General features: G+C 38.6%; 1 protein-coding gene across 1 annotated transcript in view; it reads right to left on the bottom strand.

Annotated features, from left to right (window-relative positions):
• SETX (senataxin) overlaps nt 1-23610 on the bottom strand; it is a 31711-nt gene extending 8101 nt beyond the window's left edge. Inside the window, 22 exon segments of the mRNA XM_009322070.1 lie at nt 154-246; nt 633-820; nt 1715-1822; nt 2316-2465; nt 3340-3411; nt 4119-4231; nt 4725-4826; nt 5684-5840; nt 6401-6568; nt 7100-7329; nt 8007-8183; nt 8681-8780; nt 9649-14244; nt 15119-15209; nt 16756-16927; nt 17966-18085; nt 18384-18603; nt 20561-20670; nt 20870-21080; nt 22452-22632; nt 22715-22789; nt 23450-23610. Of these exon segments, the coding sequence (XP_009320345.1) occupies nt 154-246; nt 633-820; nt 1715-1822; nt 2316-2465; nt 3340-3411; nt 4119-4231; nt 4725-4826; nt 5684-5840; nt 6401-6568; nt 7100-7329; nt 8007-8183; nt 8681-8780; nt 9649-14244; nt 15119-15209; nt 16756-16927; nt 17966-18085; nt 18384-18603; nt 20561-20670; nt 20870-21080; nt 22452-22631 (7358 nt within the window). The 5' untranslated portion in view covers nt 22632; nt 22715-22789; nt 23450-23610.
• Between the last annotated feature and the right edge of the window lie 365 nt (nt 23611-23975).

The raw sequence follows: 23975 nt of genomic DNA, 5'->3' as shown, positions 1-23975 counted from the left end.
TGCTTTTTTGTACAATTAAATCAAATCAAGTTGAAAATGCAGTTCTGGCTACTTAATGCATATTGGGAACAACAGAGGAGAGAAGACAACTCTCCTGCAGGTGATTAATTCTCAGCAAATCTAAAATTGGGCAGAGTAGAATGCAGGACTTACTCACTGTCTCGCTCCTCACGACCGTCTCTGACATCAAAAATAAGGTAGGGCTGGAATGGCCATTCTGAAGAACATCTGTTCTCTTCTGTTGCTCTGCAAATAACATTTTTATCACCAGGTAACCATATAGAAATTCTAAGAACTGGTACTTCATTTATTTACACCATGGTTATCAAATACAAGCAGCTTTCAGCTCCCCCCCGCCCCCCCCAATCCCCAGTCCTCAATTTTCACTGGTACCTGCATATACTGAGGCCTGAAAATAAACTCTAAGCAGTAAGTACACTCAACTGTAAGTGGTCTAGTTAACTTACATGTCACAGTCAGCACTAGCAAGAGATGGAATGCAAGTTTTCTCCCATTAAGCATCTTCCCCTCCCCACAACCCCAAAAATTTTTAGACTCAAAAGAATATCCTGATATGAAAAGGCTTCTTTGAAATACCGCCTGCTCAGAAAGGAGATCAGAGAGCTACTCACTTGTCAGTCTTTAGAGTCCTGCCATAAACATAATTGGATGGGAAGAGGCAGATGTCAGGGTGCATCCTGTACTGCACAGTCAGCTGCACAACCGGCAAGCTTCGTAAAATGTTCTTCTGCACTTGCTCCTCCAGGTGTCTCTGCAGGCGTGCCATCAAGGACTGATCGTAGCCACGTTCCTGAGCTTTCTGCCAGAGGGAAAACATGAGATTGACTTCTGGAGAATTAGGTCCCAAATTAAAAGCATGAATTTGCTTTTTGGACCTAGAACTATTTGGTATTTTCTTTTAAACTTGTAACTCACTGACAAAATGACAACTACTTGCACTTCAATTTTCTATTTGTGTTAGTCTTACTATTTCAGTAAAGATCACCTGCATAAATGTGAATTTTTGTCAGCGTAGTCTTCAGCAAGACAACTTTCCTTTGTGAGTCACAACATAGTAAAATTTTAAAAACATCAACAATAACGAAAAGCAAGATCTTCCAGGTGGGATCTTGTTAAACAAGCACACAGCCTTCAGACAAGTCACCCTTCTCAAGAAGCCAGTCTGCTTTTCCGCCTTTCTTTATCAGATGTTTAAAACAGTCCTCCTTACTGTCGGATACAAGAAAGTCCTCCTATATGTTCATCCTTAGAACACTTCTGTAGGGTGAGGAAGTCCCCTTACAATCAGGTAGTCTTCATCCTCCATTCCTTAAGGAATGTGACACTGACTGAAGCTGACATGATGAAATAACAGAGCCTGCCGCAACAAAACATCCATCATAAACCAAGTGCCGACTTGCACTGAAGTTTGTGTGGCCATAGCTATTCTTAATGGTGCATTAAATCAGTTTCAGGCTACACCAGGAAAGTCTACAGAGGTTGCACTCACACATCTGTATTAGCTTTATTCACACATCTGAAGGCAGCATTGATATGGTCTCCACATAACAGAGACTTAACTTGGCAGGGCAAAAGTTATTATCCAATACACATTGTGATCTGACATTGAAGCGTCTTTTTTCTTTTATACATATTTTCTATAGATACTGCTCTTATACTATATAGCATGAAAAAATACAGTTTGAACACTTACTACTGATTTTACAGTAGGAGGGAGCTGCTTGGGATCTCCAACAAGGACAAGTTTATTACAGCGATGGATCAGTGGAATCAGTGTTTCAACCTCACAGGACTGCCCTGCCTTTTGTATATGCAAACAGGAAAAAAAGCAGAAGTTGTCAGCAAAGGAGTGGAGGGAAGTATGTTAAATTTCCTGTAACAGGGCCAGAATAACTCAGAAATGCTTTTTAGATGCTGAGAGAGAGTTTTTCCCTAATAAAAAACTCCAAACAGATACGATTGAATACGCAGAGCTCTCTCCAAACAGATACAAATATAACCCAGCCATCTGGAAACCTCTATAGCAAGAGCCATATTTTAGCCATGATTTTTAAGTAAAAGCCGTCTGCCATTAAAGCACCAAACAAGTCAGAAAAAGAAGCAATTAGAAGTTATTCTTTCTTCTTATGGCTCTACGTGGCAGGACAGGCTGGTTATCAGTTAAAAGGTGGGGATGGGGCAGTCAACCCACAATATATTACGCCAGAAGCCAAATAATCACAAGTAGCCCAAGCAGAGAACGAGGCAGACCTTTAGAGGTGGAACACGCTGTAGTTCTAAATAGCTTTACCAACCTCATCCACAATGACACAGCTGAAAGGATCAAGTCCTTGCCGACAAAAAGCGGATTCCAGCAGACTTCCTCCACTTGTGCTCAGCGTGCAGCAGATGATGTCGGACTCCAAGATGATACCTGCCTGTACTTTCTGAGAGTGCCTCCGAACCTTCAAGTACAACGGGACACCATGTCTCCTCTTTTAGCCTTCCTGAACCACCTTAGAGCAATTTCTAACTGCCTGGACAATTCTAACTGCCAAACAGATCTAGCATAATGCATCGTCCCAACGAAACTATCTCCATTGTTACAAACGAAAGTCACAAGTTGGCTTAACTGAAGTGTTACTCTCACTTTAAATTACAGCACCTTTGAGATGGCAAACTGGAAAGAAGCATTCCTTTATCTCTACAGCTATGCAATCTAGACACAGTAACTGTGAGCAAAGTTTAGTTTGCCATCACATTTGTGACTCCAAGCCTCCATGACCATTAAAAGTCAGCATATATTTGTTAAAGATGAACCTTCATCCATCTCATGGTTCGTGCTACTCCGCCTTAATTACTGGGTTTGCTATCAGTGCTATTTCCACTTTCAAACCTCTCTTCCCACACACACAAAAAAATTCTCCCAGCTGTTGCTTTACTTAGAAACATTTAAAAGTATCTCAGTCCCAGCAGGATTGTAAGGGGCATGAAAGTGGTGACAAAGATACATCCTAGAACACGAGCACATGCACGTTTCTATTACCTTCCTTGCAAAATACACATTTCGTTTGGAATTAACTGTATGAGTGAATATTCCCATCCGTTTTTGGTTGGGGTTTTTTTTTCCCCCCTCCAATATGCAGCCAGAGTACACCTGGATTTCACACCAGGCTGTCCATAACTTACTCAGTTTATGATCTTTATCTATTTACCTACTACTTTATAAATACTCCCAGCCACATCAAAACCAGATCTCCACCACAATTAAAGGATACCAAGTATATAAATAGATTAGCTGAGATTTATTAAAGAGCTGCCCTAAAGATAAATTCCTACCTCCTTTAGTTGAGAAGCAAGCTGTTGTCTCTCCTTTGAAAGTCTGCCAATTTCATCATTTAACATTTGACTCTGCATGGCGAGGTGGGGGGCAGGGGGAAGAGAAACCACATAAGTATCAGGAATAATTAACACACATTTCCCATACACCTTTTTTCCTCCCATACCCCAATTCATTTCCTAAACATTTAGACCTGTTCAGACTGTCTTTTTATATCAAACATGTCTGAAAAAGCTGATCAGTTTCTTAGAAAATGGTCAACGTATTTAGACTTTTCATACAGAATACTACACATTTCTGTGCAACTGAGAAAGCGGTTTACCATCAGAAATCTGTAACTTGAGCACAAATGCCAAATTTTTAGACAAAGAAAACTGGAAAACTTCAAGTGCAACGCATATCCTAAAATCTCAGATTGCAAGGTATCTTACTACTTCCAGTTAAACAGAGCTTTGAAGTACACAAGTTAAACCATTAAGTTTTATAAATATGTTTACACTGGTGATAGAACCAAACGAAGACTACTGAACGCTAGAGTAAGAAGTGGCATGACTGACCTGCTGAAAATACCAGTATAAATAGACAAAAAAAATTCCTGATGTAAAGTTCCTCATTCCCCTTCACAGTGCTAATCAACATTTTTCCATTAGTTCAAAAAGCAGGTGAAGGCAGTTACTGCTCAGAGATGGCACTAAAAGGAAGAGTTCTTCACTCTTTGGATTCAGTTATGAATACAAAAAAACCACAAACAGGATTAAAAATACTATTATCTTACTACCTCCCTCTTCTCACATCTGTGCATGGCACGCTGACGAGACAGCATGTCCAGCTGTTGATCCAGAGCTGCTTTTTTCTTCTGAATATCCTGGTCACAGTCAGCTGGCTTTCGTTCTATAATAAGACAAAGGAAAACATACAAGAGTAATAGAAAAACTATGTTACAATAACACTGGCTCTCAGTCATGCATCTTAAGTTATTAAGAACAAATGGACAAGCTCATTTTTTGTTGCATTTTCCCTTTTTCTACTGAGGTCTTATCTTTTAAAACGAAGATAATGAGACTTGGTTCCAACCGTAGCTCGCAAATGCTGCACAGCCGCATTGCCTAAAAATGATGGCTTTAACATGCATTTATTATAATTTCTTTGAAAAAAAAAAATCCAAGAAGTCATCTTGCTTATTTCTTTGGTTTTGCTCAGATTTTAGGCCATATGTAAGCTGACACTTTCCCACTAAGACTGAGAAAAACAATGCTTATGAAGCACTGTTGCAGAAAAATCTTTTACCAGATCTTCCTTCTTAAAGGACACATAGTCTCAAGTGTATAGTATCATCGAGCTCTTAAAGAAGACTGAAGAAAAGTCTGATTTGCATGTTACTTACTCATTCTGTGTTCAACTTGCTTATCCAGGCTAAATCCCCGGACTTCACTGTTGATTGCTTTTTCAGCACCAAGTCGCACTAATTTGATATCACCACAGTTTCCTGTTTACAAAATCAGAGTCAAAATACTTTTAGTTGCTCCAATCATCTCTGCACTTTGGTATGAGAGGAAAAAAAAAAAATTTAAACATCACTGATGTCAAACAAGGCTTTTCCTTTTCTGCTTTTCAGGGGTTTGTAACAATTTACTTGTACTTACCTAAATGCAGCTACAAAAAAATTCAGCAATTCCAAACTCAAAAAAAAAAAAAAGTACGTTGCCTATGTTTTAGTGGTGGCTAACAGTTAAGAATGTTATTTTGCATTAGCAGAACCACCTCTTATTCTCAGGCTTCTTTATAAAACTTACAGAATTCCTAAGTTAGAAAATTACTGATTACCATCAGTAACACGGCTAGTAAGTCAATACCGAATTAACATTTGGTTACAATGCAGATATTTTTTTTTCCCCACCGCAGACTAGATGCCTTGTTCAGAATTCATCTACTTTGTATTAGTCACAAACTAGGAGGAGAAAAGAAAAAGTGAGAGGCTCCGACATGCCAAATTTTCATCAGTCTGTTAAGCCTGATCAGCAAAGTCCAATTTTATTCAAAATCAAGGTAATAGTCTTGTGTTCGAATCTTTAAGGAGTACTTAAAAACTGGTGAACTGAAACTAACGCTATGAAGAAAGGGTCAACATCTACATAAAGTGCAATTTATTTATAAAAACCGTAATACACCTTTTAGAAAAGCACATTAAAATTCATAACAGTATGAGGATGTACCAGTCATGTTCTGCAAGAGAAAAGAGCTGCTTAGAGCAGCATTTAAGTATTATATGTAATCAACTGTTCCAGTTTCTCTTTCAGGTTTTGTCTATTTAACATATAAACAGAATTTTAAAATAAACCATACCCAAAGGCTCCTGTCTGTTTTGGCATTTTCCCTTAAATGCAACGATGATCTTTTTCATGAGTTCATCAACAGCAGCATTTGATGGTGCACAAACTAGAAAACGGTTTGGCTTCATCTTGGCATTTGATTTTTGAGTTGCTTTCTCATTCCTAGTGTTCTGTAGATTAATTAACATTAAACCAAAACAGGCTCTTTAGATTGTTTTCATTTGTGATTTAAAAGGCAGACTGTATGCTCATCTTAATCAGCATGCAGAGTATGGGAACTATTGCACTTGAATATCTCTTAAGGTATGCCTTACATTGATTAACAAGTCAAACGTATTAATACTATTTGCATAAACTCCCTTCAACAATGATGTACTTGATGAATCTACGGGATGCTAATACGAAAACCATTAAATGGGACAGGCCAAATAACATTCCTTAATACACCAAAATATTAAGGGTTTTTTTATGTGACAAGTGTTTATACTACTGATTGTGCATGTTTTCTTGATTTTATTTTTTAAGTTCCGTAAAATAAGTGTTTTCCAAGATGCCCAAAAGGTATTATTTCCACCTTTACACCCTATACAGTACAAATTTAATTAAGTCAGCTTAGTGAATTACACCCCCAGTAATTACCAATACTATACTTCCATTTAGTTTAGGCTATCCTTGACTTCCATTGAGAAACCAAACACCAGCACATGACAATCACATCATGTTCACTTACTTCTCCCAAAACACGAGACAGAAGTCCAACAATAGTTTTTGATTTCCCTGTTCCAGGTGGTCCGTGGATGAGGCAGATCTTGGGTAGCCCTGGATGTTGCTTTACCATGGCATAAGCTGTCTCAATAGCTCTCTTTTGATTTTCATTGTATGCATTCATATCTGACGCCTGAAGGAACAGACAGGGGAAAAAGTAATGAATTAATTAACATTGATCAACCCTTCCATGTTCATTTTAGGTATTTTCAGAATGTCCCCCACCCCTCTAGCTACGACTCAAAAACCTGAAAGGCATGGAGGCTTTTGATTCTATGTTTGCTCTAGATGCACATCCAATCCTGACTCGAAAGCTGTAATGTTTCATTTACTCTACACACCTTTATTTTGTATTACCTTTTCCATACTACGCCTTATTTCCTGAACAGACACTTCTCCAGTAAGGAAGAAAACCTGAAAGCTGCTTAAAGTGCACTACTAGTATCTATGTCAACACAGCAGAAACACCTGAGCAAATTCAGACTCCTCTCTGTCCACCCAATCAACCAACTCTGAAAAGCACAGTGCCCCCGTGCTTTTGCAACTTGTCTGTTTGCACTTGGTCATCTCAAAAAACAGCATGCAAAACCAGTTTCGCAAGACTCATGAGATCCAAATGCCCACTTTGTCATCCGTAACTATCACTTCTAGATGCAGGACTTACAGCACTTTCTGAAGCTATGGGCAAATCTCTGGGACAGAAGTCATCGTAACTTGGATTAATGATGGGTTTAGCCAGGGGACTCCTGCTCAATAGTAGTAGACCTTTGAATGTTCGGTGTGTGGTCACCAGGGAGCCAACCACCACACACTTCACTTGCTTATTTATGAAGAATGACAAATTGCCTCGAGTTTGCACAGAAAGATGACAGACTGTATGCTGCTCCTTTTGTCCTATTAAAAGGGGGGGGAGGAAAAAGAAAAAACAAAACCACGAGTTGTTAATTCAAAGAATATCCAAATTGTTAACTGAAAGATATTTAAACAGGTCACTCAAAGAATTCACCAGAACCAGGTGCTGCCTTCTATTAGGGAGCCAACAACTAATTCTTGCAAAAAACCCAAATACTGCCACCCCCCCAAAAAAAAAAAATCAACCCAAAAACAAAAAAAAAAACCCTAGTGCTCTGTAAAACAACTGAGACCACTGTTTTAATCAGACAGCATTGATCGTGATACTTGGTAATCCTGGTTATTCACAACTTCAGTTCCAGAAGATAGTGAAAATTTTAGTCAGTGAGACCACCGACGTTCACGGCATTTCATATCTCACAGCAATGCACTCCTAAAGATATGCAGAGCACTTACTCATCATCAGTTTCTGTTCTTACACAAAGTATTAACATCTGTCTTGAAGGAAGTCCCTAGAAAAATGCATGGAAAGCAGGTCTGCAGCTTCAGTTCCTGGCTTTTTACGAAGCTTCTAGCATGGAATAGACATGCTACAGTGGAAAAACAATCCCATTTCCTCTGAGGTAAGTGGTATATTACAACTATCAACAGCCAGCTATGAAGAAGCATTTCACAGTACCAAGAATAATCCCATTTTTATTTCAACCCCATTTACTTACTAGTTAAACAGCCAGGCGCACGACAAAATTTTTTCACAAGACCAACGTGATTCACTGTATGGTTCTCCATGTCACTTTCTTCCCTAAAGGTGTCTTTTTTCTTTTGGACCACCAAAAAGATTAAGTCATCCTCCTTTGGATGACGCTGCATTGCCAAATCACTTTCTTGAAGATGAGCTACCCAAAATACATTTTAAAGTTGGAAAATTAAAAGGAAAATAGTTACAATTACTTTCTGACTATAGAAGTACTACAATTAACATATTGCATATACTTCAGTAATACCCATCCATTAACTTTTAAAGCTATTAAAAGCTATAGCTAAAGACTACTAAGAGTTTTAACTCCATCCTGCATTCGTAAGACTGAACATAGCACTGTATAAAAATAGAGCAAGTCAAGGACTATTTTATTTACCAAAAGAAGCTGAAACAAAATCCCAAATGAGCGAGATGGTAAGTATTCCAACAGCAATCAAATAACTTTTTGTACTGAACACTTAAGGCACAAATTCCCTGCAAAATGTATTTCTGTTACGTGCATTCTGTAAAACAGCAAATTCAAGATCCTTTCTGTATTTAAAGCAAACAAAAAAAATTTCTACCTGTGCTACCTCCTTATAAGGCATTGTCTTAAAAATTAGAAGATGTTTTTATAAAAAAAAACCCTCTTACCTGTAAAATCTGCTGTATTCAATTCAGCACAGAAATTCTGTAAGCAGAAGTAGTAACTCTTCTCCCTCGCTCCCTGGTTTTCTGTCCGCTCTTGTGCCAGCTACATGTTGGAAAGTAAAAGCTAAATAGAAATACTTTGAAGGGTTTAGTGTATCAGAAAAATAGCTTATCATGACTCAAAGGGCAAACATACTAAGCACAAATAAAAGAAAGCTAACAGACTGTCAGGTACAAGACATCAAAGAGTCTTACCCGTTTCTTTTTTTAATATATGCATGCACATTATGTATAAACACACACAGCAAACAAAAGCACTTCCTCCCCACCCACCCCCCATTTCATGTACTTTCTTATAAAGCTCTTCAAAACAAATGTGGGTTCCCCCAATTGCATTTTCACCTTAAAATACCAGTATTATCCTGGTATTGACTTCATTTTCTACCTTATTTCTATGGGAGAAGCGATGCAACGACTGAACTTGAAAGCATACAGACTTTAATTGAAGGAACACTGCATTTTCTCACTATTGAACTATAAACTATTAAAGTTAAGCTGTTTGGAAAAAAAACTTCTCAGATTAACCTACCTCTCACATAAGTTCCCAACATAAATCAAAACATTACGTTCTTATCCTCTTTTTACAGACACTGTCATTGAAAGACCTCAGTTTCTTAAAGATTTCTGTTTTAAGCTTTATATGCTATAAAGAAAGAGGAACCACCTCCTTTTCCCCTCCTTTTGAATGCTGTTGTGGATGCAAGCCCCCCCCTGCCCCAAAAGCTTCACTGAGGTGAATAACACTGACAGTCCCCAGTCTTAAACATAACTGCCTAGATTATTTCCCCCAAATCATTCCTCTATTCAGATCTGTAGCTGAACGTTTTCAGAGGACATAAAACAGTTTTTAATCTCTTGGTAAAATTTACTAGGGTTGATGAATACAAACCAAGAGGCAGATAGCTACTTACTGTTTCAAAGGCATTTAGCATCATCAAGGGGAAAAATGTATTAAAATAGTCATTGTATTGCTGAAATTGGACAGGAACAGAGGCTACTACAGACTGCAGGAGATTACTTGGAGGTCCAAACTGGCTGGAGTTCACAAACATTTCGTACGTCCACTTTAGGACTTCATTAACAAAAATATTATGATCATGCTGCCGAGCACCAAGAAAGGAAGGAAAATGTGCTTCTTGGCCAGGCCTTCTGGAAATATTTGAAGCATTGTCGTTCTGTCTATATTGTGACTGGAGAACGTTATTAGAAATACAGGGTTCAGGTACGTTACTGAAACTTGGAGACCTGCACGTTTGATTTCCTATCGGTACAGCCTTTGCATTTGGTGGCCTGACCACCGCCGGCTTCGCTGCATTCACTTTGCTTTTTGAAGCTGGCGGTAGCTTTTTAACATCTTCAAGATCCTTGCTGAAGGCTGCATTCCGTGAAGAACTTGCTGAGCTGAAAATTTTGGCAGTGGAAGGCTTTCTTGTTTTAGAAGGTGGCAGGAGAGAAGGTTTGGCAAACGAGTGATCCGCTTCTGAGCTGGTGGCTGAATGCTTACTACAGTACTCTCCTGGTTTTTCCACTTTTTCCATACAGTCCTTGTACTTACATTTCACAATAGTCGAGGATTCGCCCTGCTGAAGGCCTTCAGTAGTACCCATTTCCTCTGTTTTTTTACTAGCTATAGTACTCCCTTGAACACTTTCCTCCTCAGAACATAATTCCATATCCACAGGATCTAACTGAGTTAAAAACAGATCATCATCGTCATCATCTTCACCGTTTTCATTTGGTTTACACCCATTTTCTTTTGAAGTTGCCTTCTCACACTCAGGCTGGACAACGCAACCTTTTCCTGAAGGTTCATCTTTATCATGTCCAACAAGGGCAGCGGAAGAGAGACTTGAATCCATAGGTACAGGAGGAACCATCATACTGTTATCCTCCGATTTTCTGTTCGAGTCTGAAGAACTATGCATTTTGGAGACGCATGTCTCCTCCTCCACAGAGAGGCTTTCAAATTTTCTCTCACTGGCAGAGGGACAAACAGTCTCCTCCCTTTTTTTCTCTCTTTGGTTTTCAACAGATCTTTCGACAGATGCCAGCTCAAAACTTTCAGGCTTTTGTTTCATAGGTTTTGCATCCACTTCGCTAACTTTTTCATTTCTACTCTCAGAACTTCCTGCAACATTTTTCACTCTGACACTTTTTTTGGGCCTCGTCTGCCTTAAAAACTGAAGGTCTTGACAGGCTAGCAATTTTTTATTATTATGTTTTACAGACATACTCTGAGGAGCAATTAGTTTAATCTTCCGTTTCTGTGTAACTCCAACTCTCCCTGCAGATTTACCATAGCTGCGCAATTGAGCTAGGCTCTCTAAAGAGCGCTGGGATAATTCAAACGCTTTGCGGGGTGCCTTCTTCAGACCAAGTTTTTCTACGGTTGATGCTGGTGCAGGACACTGCCGAACTTTCCTTGGAGGAACCACAGCAGGCATTGACCTGCCAGGTTGAGAATTTTTTGACGTACTTTGAAGTAGTTTTTTATTTTGTGCTGTTTTAAGAACAGGAGGTTTTTTAGGACTTCTTTGAATAGTTCTTGCTACCTCAGATTTTGCTGTATTCTTCCGTGGGCTCGTGCTATTTTTCTTAAGAGCCAACTTTGAAGCTAATGAGATGTTAGATGTAGATGCTCTGGGTTCAGTCAATTTTGAGTCCGGGGTGAAGTCTTTAGCAACAGTACCTTTGTCTGCAAAATTCTCCAGTTGATCTTTTGCATTTCCCTTACTAATAGATTCTTGCAATGTTGAACTAGTTACTTCTTTTGTAGTATCAGCTTCTTTCTGATGAGAAATATTTTCTATCTGTTTTTCTACCAAGTTTGCTTCTTCTTCCATGGTATCATCACTTACGTAATCCACATCATAACCCCATTCATTTGTGTGATCGTTCAGTAAGCCATCTGAATTACTACTATCAGCCAATACTGAAACATGATCTTGTTTATACTCTTGAGTTGCTTCCATACCATACGCTTGAGTATCTTGCCAAACCGAAAAGACATCCGCTTCTGTTTCAAATTCAAAGTACTGAGACTCACAGTCTTCCAGTGACAAGGGAGAGCTTGGCGTCTTTGTTTCTATTTTGTTATCGCCATCAGAAATGCAGCTGGAAGTTGAAGGCTGCCTTTCAGGAGCCGTATTTTCATTCGTTGTTTTTGTTTCCTTCTTGTCAGCCACATGTTCTTCTTCATCTGAAGAGTCTGAAATTATAATGACTTGATTGTCAAGGCAATCTGCATCACAGGGAGACTTGGTACTTTGGCCATCATTGGAAGCTCTTACAGCACCTTTCACTTTCCTTTTAATATCACATACGTTATGATGTACTGAGCTTTCTTGGCTTGAATCAAAGGGAAAATTGACACCTTTGGCATACGCAGCTAAAGATAATTTACTGAGTTCTCTATCAACCTGGGAGTCTGTTAAAGCATTATCTTCAGAAACCGTCTTCACACAGTCCCCCCCTTTCTTCCCCACTGAATTGTTTTCTCTCTTGAAACATTCTGAAAATTGGAACAACCTGTCACTCGATTCACACTTCATTGACAGTGGCCTGATCTGAGAAGCAGGGTTGGATATATCCCTCTGGTTTTCAGAGCTAGATGGAACACGACCATTTGCTGAAGTTTTATCCATACCAAATGTCTCTGAAATTTGACCTTTACAGTCATATTTAACCAAGTCATTTAAATTAGGCTGTTCCTGGTCTGAATTTTGCATGTCAGTGTCTTTCTTAAAGGCAGACTTCAACAATGAACTGGATTTTTCTTCAGTGGATACTTTTTTCAGTAAGGTGTCATTAATCCCTGAAAACAAAATACTGTTGTCATCACTTTCCTGCATACCAGGTTCATTTTTAGAGGAGCTAGTGCAATCTAGTGGTGTTTCTTTTGATACCTGTTTAGTGGGGACCAGTCTGGATTGAAAAGCACTGCTGACACTTTTCTCCTGTGTACTTTCACAACTCCTTGAAGATGGAGTATCAACAGAGATTTCATTTTCACACACAGTATTCACGCCCTGATGTTTATGACAATCTTTGCTTGTACACAGATAGCCAGTGCAAAGCTTAGGTTGCTCTACCTCTGCTTTTGAAGCGCTTGTTGCAAAACTGCAGTTTTTCAAGTCGCGTGGCTTCGCTGGCTGCAATACTTTTGAGAGCCATTCAGTTTTCCGTACCTTGTTTTTCAAATCTGTGAGTCTATGAGCATCTACTTTAAGCTTTAAAGAGGAACTAGGAGACATACTGCTTTCCTTTACATCCGAGCTGCAAGCGTGTTCTGGAGAACCAATACGAGCTTGAGCAGCCAGACACATTGGTGTTATGGGTCCTGCTTCACATTTGTTTTCCAACTCTCCACCTCTTCTGAAATCTGAACGCTGGGAATTTGGATTAAAGTACTGATTATCCGTATCGCATTTACCCGCCACAAGATCATTGTTCCTGTTTTCCTGAACTTTCCCATATACTTTTGCTGCCAAAGAGTTCTGTGGCCAGACATATTCCTGAGTTGTCAAGTCATTAAGTTCCTTTTTAATATTCAAGAGGCCTTCTGCAGATGTCCAAGATCTTGAACTTTTAGATGCATCTCCACATTCCTCTTCCCAGGCACTTTTTCTTCTAGGGAAAGGGTTCTCTTGACAATCTTCATCTCCGCCTTCCTTCGATATGCCAGCAAATGGTGAACAAAGGTCATCTCTGCCATGTACACTCACCTCGTATCCATCACCATGTGCGCTTTTCTCTTGCTTTATAGAAACGGTAGACAAAGTTGTAGAGTTTGCATTATTTCCTACAGGCGCAGGGGTACTCAGCGCTCTGGCCTTTATATTTCTTATAACTTGCTTTAAACATATTTGTAATTCCTGCGTTTCCTGGATGTTCAGCTGCCAACCTAAAGATAGACTTCCTCGCAGAAGAAGATTGAGTTTGTCTAGGTATTTCTTGCAAAGAGCATGCTGCCCAATTTGATAGCCTTCTCTAAGAAGGCTGCGTATCAACTGCACACAGGCGTGCTGCACAGAGTTAGAAGCTTGTAAAGATACTGCTAATGAACCTCTCACATAGTGTCCAGATGCTTTGTCAGCGCACCGGGTAAATGCTATAGCTGGAAGCTTAGCACATCTCACCACTGCTTCCACCCATTCTTGGGAGCTAATCCATAGCAAATGCAGGCACTTTTTATTTCTGTGTAGTTCAATAATGGACACCAAGATCAGGAGAAAAAATTCAGAGATTTTGTCACACTGCTGGATTCTTTCATTGAGAATATCTTTGATTTCCGAGCAGAGGTAGTGAATGACCTCTACTATATATGCTACACCCAAGTCCTTGAGATCCATAAGTGACTGAACAAAAGGGATGAACCACAGAAACGTGCTGTGATGGACACGCATATCTCTGCCAATATCAGACTGAAGCACATTAGCCAGTGTCTGCATATCTTCGTACATGTTGGGGCAGTAGTCTGGACAAATGGCAGTCTTCCATCCAGTATCCTGAAAAATAAATTCACCACACATCATCCTCATTATGCATATCTGCACAGTTCAATCTGCCAGGTTTTTTTTCTAGCCATAAAGGTTACTTTCTCTCAAACATACGTTGATTAAGTGATAGCATCTCTTACATCCTAATATAAGTCAAAATCTAAATTTAAAAAAAGAAAGATCAAACTAACACATGCGTAAGGAACTCATTTCCTAAAACGTAACCTGTGAAATAAGTATAAAGTAGTACTTCCTTTAAAAATCATTGGGATACCCTCCAAACGTGTTGTTATGCTGAGATAATTTAACCTCATATAAGCAAATATACATTTCAAGCCTTTAAAAGATATTTTGTAAATACAATGCAACAACATCAAGAGAACATACCCATGTTTCTTCTGCTTTCTAACAAGAAAAAAAAATGGTGCCATTTTGGAGCACAGTCTAACATTTGAAAGTACAGCAATGCATACCTCATTACTCCCTACTCAATATATTAGTTTAGAATACTGAGAAACAAGAAGTAAAATACAAGAACTCAATCAGCAACTTTTCTTTTAAATTGGATTCAGTGTTTTCATTGAGGTAACAATGTTTGTTTCAATCTTGAAACGAATCCTTGGGCTTTAATACCATCTCTACCTAATTCACAAACACGTTCTTTCCTCTTACAGCCTGAAGGTACCAAGTAAATAAGAAGTGACCAGACTGGCTGCTATTTAAGGCACACAACAGTGACATACGTTATTTAGTAATTTTTCTTTACAACATTACTAGCAGAAACAGAGTATCTTCCCCTCCATATTTTATAGATGGTTTAAACTCACGGTGTCATTCAGTGATCAGAGTTCGAAGAACAGGGAAATAAAATATTTTTTAATACCTTTTGAGGCTTTTCTGTGTTATAGTTATACACAATCTGACTGCAAGTAACCATGTCATCATCGTAGTCTGACTCTGGTTCAGATTTTGTTCTAAAAAGAAATACAAATCATTATAGACTCCACACAACTAACTTAAACTATAAGAAAGCCAACTGGCCAAGACAGATTTCACTTTTCAGATACCGAGCATATGACTATTAGAACTTGTCTCTGATAAAACATACCTATGAAAAGATATCATATTTAAAATTGTAGAGCTTGTTCTATCCTGCTCGTAAGAGGCAGGGAAGCAACTGCCTCATGAAAAAGAGCTTTCTACTAAGTTATGGATTTGACTACCAACACCCAGAAGAATTCCATTTTATTTGAATTTTCTGTGCATAAATGCAGCTCAATCATGGCTACATACTCATAAACTTTGTATGCAACTGTTTGAACACAACACTCAAATAGCTTGTTTAACTGAAGAAAATCTCCTTTAATACGACTTCCTCGGCTATCTCTAACATTCTGTATATATGCATCTGGAGCTATCTATAACATTATAGACTGTGCATGTGTAAAAATACTGAACATTTAAGACACTGTCACTCAAAGTTGATTAAAAATATACCACAGGAAAACAGTAAACAACTGGTATGGTTATCCAGGTACTATTTTCCACCAACTTTTTTCAACTAGACAGAGTTTCAGCTTTCAAAAATAGGAGGTCTTCCTAAAGTCTTGGGACCTGGATTCTTATAAAAATCCGTAAAAGGGACAGCATGCCAAAAGATGGAGTTCAAGTTTACGTAACAAAATTCAGTTCCCATAGAAGCTGTTCCTAGACTTCCTAGCAGTGTACCAACCAACCACTTCTGCACTGAACAAGCACTTTACCTAATTAATTTTCTGTTCAATACTGACAACATTGCAGTCAGAAGTGATTCAAAAACTGCATTTTATCTTAGGATATAAGTGTATGAAGGCAAAACCTTTCAAAAGAGTATCTGATGCCTGCTATGTGTTTTAAAGCATTTCCTTTCAGTAGTTTACTATGTTATCCAAGCTATTAAAGGCCAGTTCCATGATTCTCACTTTATTACCTTCCCTGAAAGGAATACATTCAGAAAAGGAATAAAACTTTTCAGACCATACAGTACCATTAAGTAAATCTAACCTTGAGAAATATTCAAGACTTAACACGAGTTGAAAGGAAACTCAAATCAGTTGTCATCTGGAACCACAATAAAATCTAAAACTATGTCATCCACTGAAAATTCTGGAATTCCCACAATTTTACCAAGAGTCTCAGACATGGCAATCTTCACTAAACTTAAGCGCAAGTTGGTTATAGCACTAAGTAAGCACTAAACAGTTAGCAGCCTTCCCGATTCAGGATAAAATCTTGAAGAGTGTAACATACATCATAGCAGTCAAAAAGAAGCGAACATATATTTTTTGAAAGAACCTCACAATTTCAGGGGACCTACTTCATTTTTTCATTGCCTGAAGTTGGCAACATCTGCTTTTTTTACTTGCCATCTCCCTCCCCCAACACAAATTAAGGCAGCACTGACAAGAAAACCGAGACCAAGCTACTACACTACCTGGTATTAAAATCATTAAACTGTTCTGGTCTCTTAACAAAACTGACCTCTTAAAGCTACTGCGTATATTTTTTATTTCATTGTTGTAGCTCACACTGTTGATAATGGTTTGAAAGGCTTGGACAGGATCAATAAGCTGACCCCACACTTTAGATCCGAGCTGATCCAAAATAACCATGAAACAATTCAGCGCTGGCCAGAAGGGGTCAGTAGAATGATCTGAAACATAACAGTAATATTGGGGAGAGTTGAAATGCATGAGTCCTGTACATTCTTAGACTAAGCTGAATTTGAAAGTAGTTGGTTTTCATTGATTGTTCTCAAATACTAATATAAAGATATGTATTCTAGTAAGTTGCAACTATACTTTTTAACCCGGAAAAAGAAAAAGGATGAAAGAAAGTCAACCTCACTTATCTGTACAGACAGACACTGCTCCTTATGCAGTCTTAAATCAACAGGAACCTGGATAACTATTACTAACGTTTCCCAACTCTACGAAACTGATTCTTCCACACTGATTTTTGCAGTGCTGTTCTAAGAAGTGGGTACAATTTACATGGCTATGACAATTTATACTTCAAATTCAAGCTAGAAGCAATTGGTTTTCTTTCAAGTATGTTCTTCCTTCTTCCTATGAGACAATATCATATCCTCAAATAAACATACTAAGCTTATAAAGATCTAGTCATTTGAGAGACAGCCCTGGTCTTGAGCTCATGTGCATTCCCGGGCTACGCCATGGCGTGCCCTACAAGAACAGCCCAAGGGCTGCTAGTCTGAATTCTGAAGTCTAAATTCCCAGCTGCAAAAGGGGTTCCCTCAAACAGATGGACGGAAGAGTCAAATTTTAAGCAAGTTGCGGCAATTCAGAAGAAGGTGTTTCTTTATTTTAGGACTCAAAATTCAAACTTCATGCCACAGTGAAATGCACATTCCCACACAACCTGTACATTAAATGAAAACAATATGGGAGAAATTATAGATTTGTCCTCTCAAAACCTCTAAGCCAGCCTTATGCAAAGCACTGCCATCCCTTCTCCACTTAAAGAGTTTGTTTGAATGTCATTTTTCAGTATTTGTCAGTATTGCCCAAATATTGTGCAATGTTGGCCATCTTCCAGAAGATAAATAAGCATCAGTTAAAAATCACCTCAGCATTACACTATTAAGAATTTACTCAATTTAACAAGGAAGTTTGATAAAGATGAAAAATAGGCTATGAGCTGTCTTAATCTCAGTATCAAAATTAGTTACCAGCTGCTTCTTTCTCCATGGTGTGAAATATAGACTGCATGAAATCATTTTGTTTGTCTGGGCCCAGTAACAAGGACTCCATAGCTTGTTCTTCCAGCACTGTTAGCAACATACAAATCCCTACAAAAAAAAAGCAACCTGTCAGTATATTTGCAAAAATCTGTTGTAATTTTCACCAAATCAAGGATCATTTTCCAAATGCCATTACCAGTGTAACACTTGGCCAAAGAGATCAGCAGCAACATGAAATGAATTAAACACTACCTCACTACTGCAGTTGTGCAACGTCCAATTTTCCCATTTGACATGCCCCAAAATAAACAGCACCTATGAAATAGCAGAGCTCTGACTTGAAAGACGTGCTTACAAGATGAGAGAGACTACACGTACAGATTCATTTTCAATCATGAATACTCACCTAGCCAATAGTTCTTGTAGTTAGCAGTATCATATAAATGAGATGGCAGAAGGATGAGTTTACCCTTTTCAATCATTGAAGAGCTGTAAATATCCGGACTCTCAAAAAGCCCCAACTCGATAACTTTGAACAAGCAAGTCAGCACTTCCTGTAAGTCATAGTAATCATCCCTATCAACCTTCCCTAAATTCCTTGCTGCTAGGATGGCCCATCGACGAATCTAAGGATTAAAACAAAAAAGCCTATTTATCAATAAAAAGAATGAATAAAATCACAATGCTGTAAGATTAGGAATCACTGCTATTACAAATGGGACAAAAGTATATTTTTACTAAAGTAAGGTCTCATAATTGCAAGCAGGAGTTAGTCTTTCTCCAAAATAACCTTAGAAACAGGCTTACTATACCCATGAGAAGACATTGGTAACGAAGAAGTTAAAATTCAGGGTAATATATACAAATAAAACTCCTTGGGATTCATGTGACAAAGGGATAGCGTTTGGTTTTGTACTTGCTTTATACTGTTTAAACATTACTGATACTATAACAACAGATGCTAAGTTGTGCTGTCAGCACAGGACACTCGTCATTTCTTGCCTTGGTGGAATCATTCTCTGACCTACAGAGAAAACTTCCGAGTTTCAGTAAGTGTGAAGTACAGTACTATTAAATCTTTTACTGTTTCTTAAGAAAACTTGAAATGTTGTACTCCGCATTGGTGTTTAAGTAAGCCGGTCTTGGAAACGGTACAGCCACGACCTGCCCAGCAGCCACAGCAAACGCAACCTGACTCTCCAAAGCTGCATCAAATGAAGCAGGAAATCGATGGTATGAACTCACACTCACCCGGTGTAACTCAAGTGGGCTATTTGTTTATAATTCAATACTCCTTTGAGAGTTACACATCCAAATTCACTTTACACAGATAAACACGCCACACAGGGACTTTTCTAAGATCGTGCAAAGAAAGCACTCAATCTCTTGAATTAACTGAAGTTAATACTTCAGTATTAACACGGTGCATGAAACCAGCATTCACTGTTCCAACAGGCCCTCCCAGTTGTGGCAGGGCATACGTTCCTAATTTCTCTGTATTATCACTGTTTTTCGGTACTCTTCCCTATTATTGATACCAGTTTCACTTCTAGGATGTGTACATGTAGTTTGAAGGAACAGCTTTCTTGCAGGATAATACATCATCTTCAAAACAATGTAGAAAAGTAGGCACTTGGACAACATCTGTACTGCTTTCGGAACCTCAGGTCTTTTTTGTAATCTCTCAAATCCTTTTAACCAGCAAAAAAATAGAAGTGTTGGTAACAACCGCAATTGCAAAGCCTCTCAACCCTTTCAACCTAGATACTTCCAGTATTCCAAAATTTCTCTTGTTGTTACTTTCTTAAGAGGTTGGGTTCAAAAAGAGAGCAAGTCTCTGCTATGTACACTAGCATGAATGTTACTAAGATCAGCTGACACTTCTAAACATCATAAAGAATGGAGCTCTCCTGTTTACACTTTCAAATGAACTTTTGATCTCTGACTGTTCAATATTAAAATATCCCGTATGGACTCAGACACAGGCAAAAAAAAAAAAAGTCTGCGGAGTTTTGAGTTGTCCCACCACAGAACACACAAATCCATTAAAACACAGTATTACCTCCTTGCAATGACAAAATTCAGTGACAATTAAAGGGCATTTCAGAGGAAGTATGCTGCTGAGCATTTCTTCTTGCAAGTAACTACACTATGCTCACTTTTTCAAATTTGAAGGTTCTGAATATTATTAAAATGTGAAAGCTTCTAGGGATGGAGAAAGAACAGGGAAGGAGAAGGGGATTAATACACTAAATTACAAACCCTGGCCCACTTGAGAAGAATTCCATTTGGGACTATAGGGCGTAAATTTACAGTTTGGTTGAACGTCTGTAACTTCTGCTGACTAAATGCAAACAGTAAAGTGACTGTAGAAGTTATTGCAAAAGAAGAGTCTTCTCTCCTTCGGCAAGAGTAACTATATTCCTACTGAAATCTCATTTATATACTGTTAAAGAAAAACACAGAAAATCAAACGCTTAAAATTCTGAACGCTACTATTTTCATACTCTTGTCAATAAAAATAAGAATCTGTTCTGATGCTATTTAAAACTAAATTTCAGTGGAACAGAAAAAGTAACTTACCACTTCATTTGGGTGTACCAAAAAGAGATAAATTCCTGGATATTTCTCAAAGACCTGAAAGGAGTCGTGACTTTGTTCCATTCTACAGAGCACTTCTACACACAGCTCACCTAGAAGGACAAACGCAGTTATACTAAGGATTCATTCATATGCTCACAAAACAACAAAAAAAGCTACTTAGTGTCAAAATAAATATAATATATATACGCACACACATTGGTACTTCGGTTTAACTACTATTTGTTATTTGCAGCTCCTTTGGTAGAAACAATACTATTCCCTTCCAACTGTATACTGTAAGATACATACTGACTTTCTCGTGCAGCAGCAGATATGGATATTTCAGTATTTCTAGAAGGGGCACTCGCAGGTTATTCTCAAAATCCGGGCCCACATAACCAGACAGCTGTGTCACTCCGTTCTCATCCACTATTAACAACTCATCATCGTCTCCAGCGTTTTCCCGCATGGATTTCTCAATGTGGGCAACAAGACGGGAGGTTTCCAACTCCCACAAGACCTATTCAGTGGGGAAAAACAACTAATCAAAGTGCATTTGTGAAGAAAGTGATTAAGGACATGCAGAAACCTTAACTAGACTTTCACTTTGAGACTAGACAATTTCACTAGAGTAGACAATTTCACTTTGAGAAGTTTCTTTCAAAGCGTGGCGTGAAACAACAAAATTTTGACATGGCATTCAGATTGTGCACATCACAAAACTCCCACTTCAGAGTTAAGATCATAAAGCAGTTTTTAAAAAAGTGGCATTCAAACCAGAAGCATTGTTATAATGCCATTAAATATTCATAAACCATTTCAATAATTATTTCAGGCCATAGGTTAGTCACAAAACTTTGTTCCACTGGCCAATACGAAGAAGTGCACGACACAGAAAACGATCATATTTAGGAAGGCGGGAAAAGCAATTTTAAAATCTTGCCTTCTCACATATTTTGCAATGTATTAGTGGAAGGGAGTGAATGTAAACAATGCAAACAGACTGATCGACTTGCTGAATATTTGTAGGGGATTCGGCTCACATAACATTACTCATCTAAAGTAACTGCTCCAAACCTCAATTAAAAACCAAGGTTATTTCCTACAGTTAATAAACACAGAAAGGAACTTGCAGCAGTCCAGTCACTCCACTTATTTCCAATCTATACTCAGATGGGATTGCCCTCCAGAGAAATCTAGCCGACTAATTTAAAGAGCAACCTTTTAGACATCTGTATTGCAATCAATTAGCTACAAATATTCATTTTACATACATATACATGTAAGGGAAAATAAGCTTTCCAAAATACAAAATTGGATACTAATGAGGGAGAATTAGAAAAGGCTTATAATAAAATAGTTTTTAAACTTTTTTGATTGTTTTTAATCACAGTCTCACAGGCTTGCAAGATCAGATCTCTGCAATTCAAGCATAGGAGAAAGCTACGAATGAGAAATGAGAGCAAATACAAAGAGGAACAAACCGAAAGTTGAACAGAAGCCAGAGGAAGGAAGAAAATACATTAAAGAAATAGAGCCCTTAGTTTGTTTCGCAGGTGTTCTTTTTTTTCAGATGTCAAACCATCACAGCATGAATAAAGTTCAAGCTATAGTGTCTAGTCAGCAACTTCCACTACTATTTTAGTTCTAATTAGAATATATGCCAAACAAGAGGGTCCTCTCGCTTTACGATTGGCTCTTTGCAACTCAATGTAACAAAAGCAGACAGTTAAAAAGCAACATACCCTATTCCCAAAAACCAATAAAACACAACCCCTGCACAAAACTCCCCCCTGCACTGGGGCTGGACCACTGAAGCCTCTTCTGAAGTTTTCCTTCAGTTCCGAGCCCTCCCGCTCAGTAATGGGCAGGAGCCAAATCTCTTAATTACCTCATGCAACCTTGGCAATTTTTCCCTCGCTTTGTGGTATTCAACCACACACTCCAGGCAGTAACAGAGATCATCATTGGATCCTTCAAGATCTTCCAGGGACAACCGTTTAGAAGCATAGCTCTTCAGGAACTCAGTGGTATCAGAACCACTAGGTGTACACCATCGACATGTGCTCATTCTTTGGATGGAAAGAAGAAGGAATTAACGGAAGTCCAAAGACTGAAAGTGGCAAAATACTTCCTTTCAGCCAAAATAGTTACCTAGTTTTCAAGTGCGATGAGTTTCAGGATTTATGTAACTCATTAGCAGCGTACATGCATGTGTTCTTGGATGTTCTTATATCATACAGGCGCATGCAATTAAACGAAGAAATACAGATTAAAGCATTAAATGAACATTACAGAAAGGTGCCTGCTGAATGGCAAACATTAAAAGTCAAGCACTGAAAAGAAGTCAAATTACATAATTTGCAAACTATGAAACAACATGTGAAAATTCACTTGACATACAAAACAAACCCTCGTCCACACTTAATGCACGCTTTCCAGAACTACAATGCTAAAGTTCATTATATCGTTTTACTGGCATCTGTGGAATCTAGGTTTAATGAGTACAAGATTTAATTAGCTTTTTTTCTTTGCTGAAATTTATAGGTCAACAAATCCCTGTTTTCAAAAGCAAAGGATATTTATGCAGAACTTCCCTGTCTTCATTATTATTATAGTTAGAAAGCATCATAAAATTCTCACCACAGTTTGCTTCCTCTAAAAACAGAAGTTCTTCACTAAGCAGCAATAGAGTCATCTCAGATCCTACTAGTCTGAAAAACTCAACAGAATACTAGAAAAGCGTGAACACTTGAACTAACCACATAAAAGGAATGATGGTAATTGCTTGCTATCTGGCATAACAAGGAACGTAAAAGGGTAATCTAGATAAAGCAAAACCATACCTTTCCTGATGCATACTGGGAAAAAAAAAATTGTGGTATTTACCTTTAGAAAAGGAAGCTATTCGCTGTGTAGGTGTGCCAGGTCACATGGTGGAATGGAGAAGAGCGCTGCCCTGAACCTAGGGAGGGGACTGACACCTCCAGCCATACGTGACCTCCAGTACAGCACAGCAAAGCGGTACCTTCAATAATCCATCCCCGGCGACCGAGTCCTGACGGTATTCCAAAGGTCTAGAGCACAACAGCAATCATCAGAAATCGCTTCAGTTCACGCGTTACGGACTATGAATTGCTTCGGTATTTAGATTAACATACTTTATATTAAGCACACATTTACGTAAGCGATAAGTACGATTTGCAGCTGAATCCCTTCTGTCATTCAAACGCGGGCAACGCAGTATCTACCTCCCCTCTTTCTCCAAAAGGTGTACGCGTTCGCCCACGCACACCAGGCGAGGGAACTGCTCCAACAACCGCAGGCGGATGCACAAGCCCCAGCGGCCAGCAGACCCCTCACCTGCCCCGCCACCGACACGCTCTAACGGCTGGCCCGCGGTGAGGGGCGGAAA

Source organism: Pygoscelis adeliae, unplaced genomic scaffold (genome assembly GCF_000699105.1).
Source record: "Pygoscelis adeliae isolate BGI_AS28 unplaced genomic scaffold, ASM69910v1 Scaffold114, whole genome shotgun sequence".
NCBI classification, from domain to species: Eukaryota; Metazoa; Chordata; class Aves; order Sphenisciformes; family Spheniscidae; genus Pygoscelis; species Pygoscelis adeliae.
Note: the sequence above shows the minus strand (reverse complement) of the source record. Positions and strands in the feature narration are given on the sequence as shown.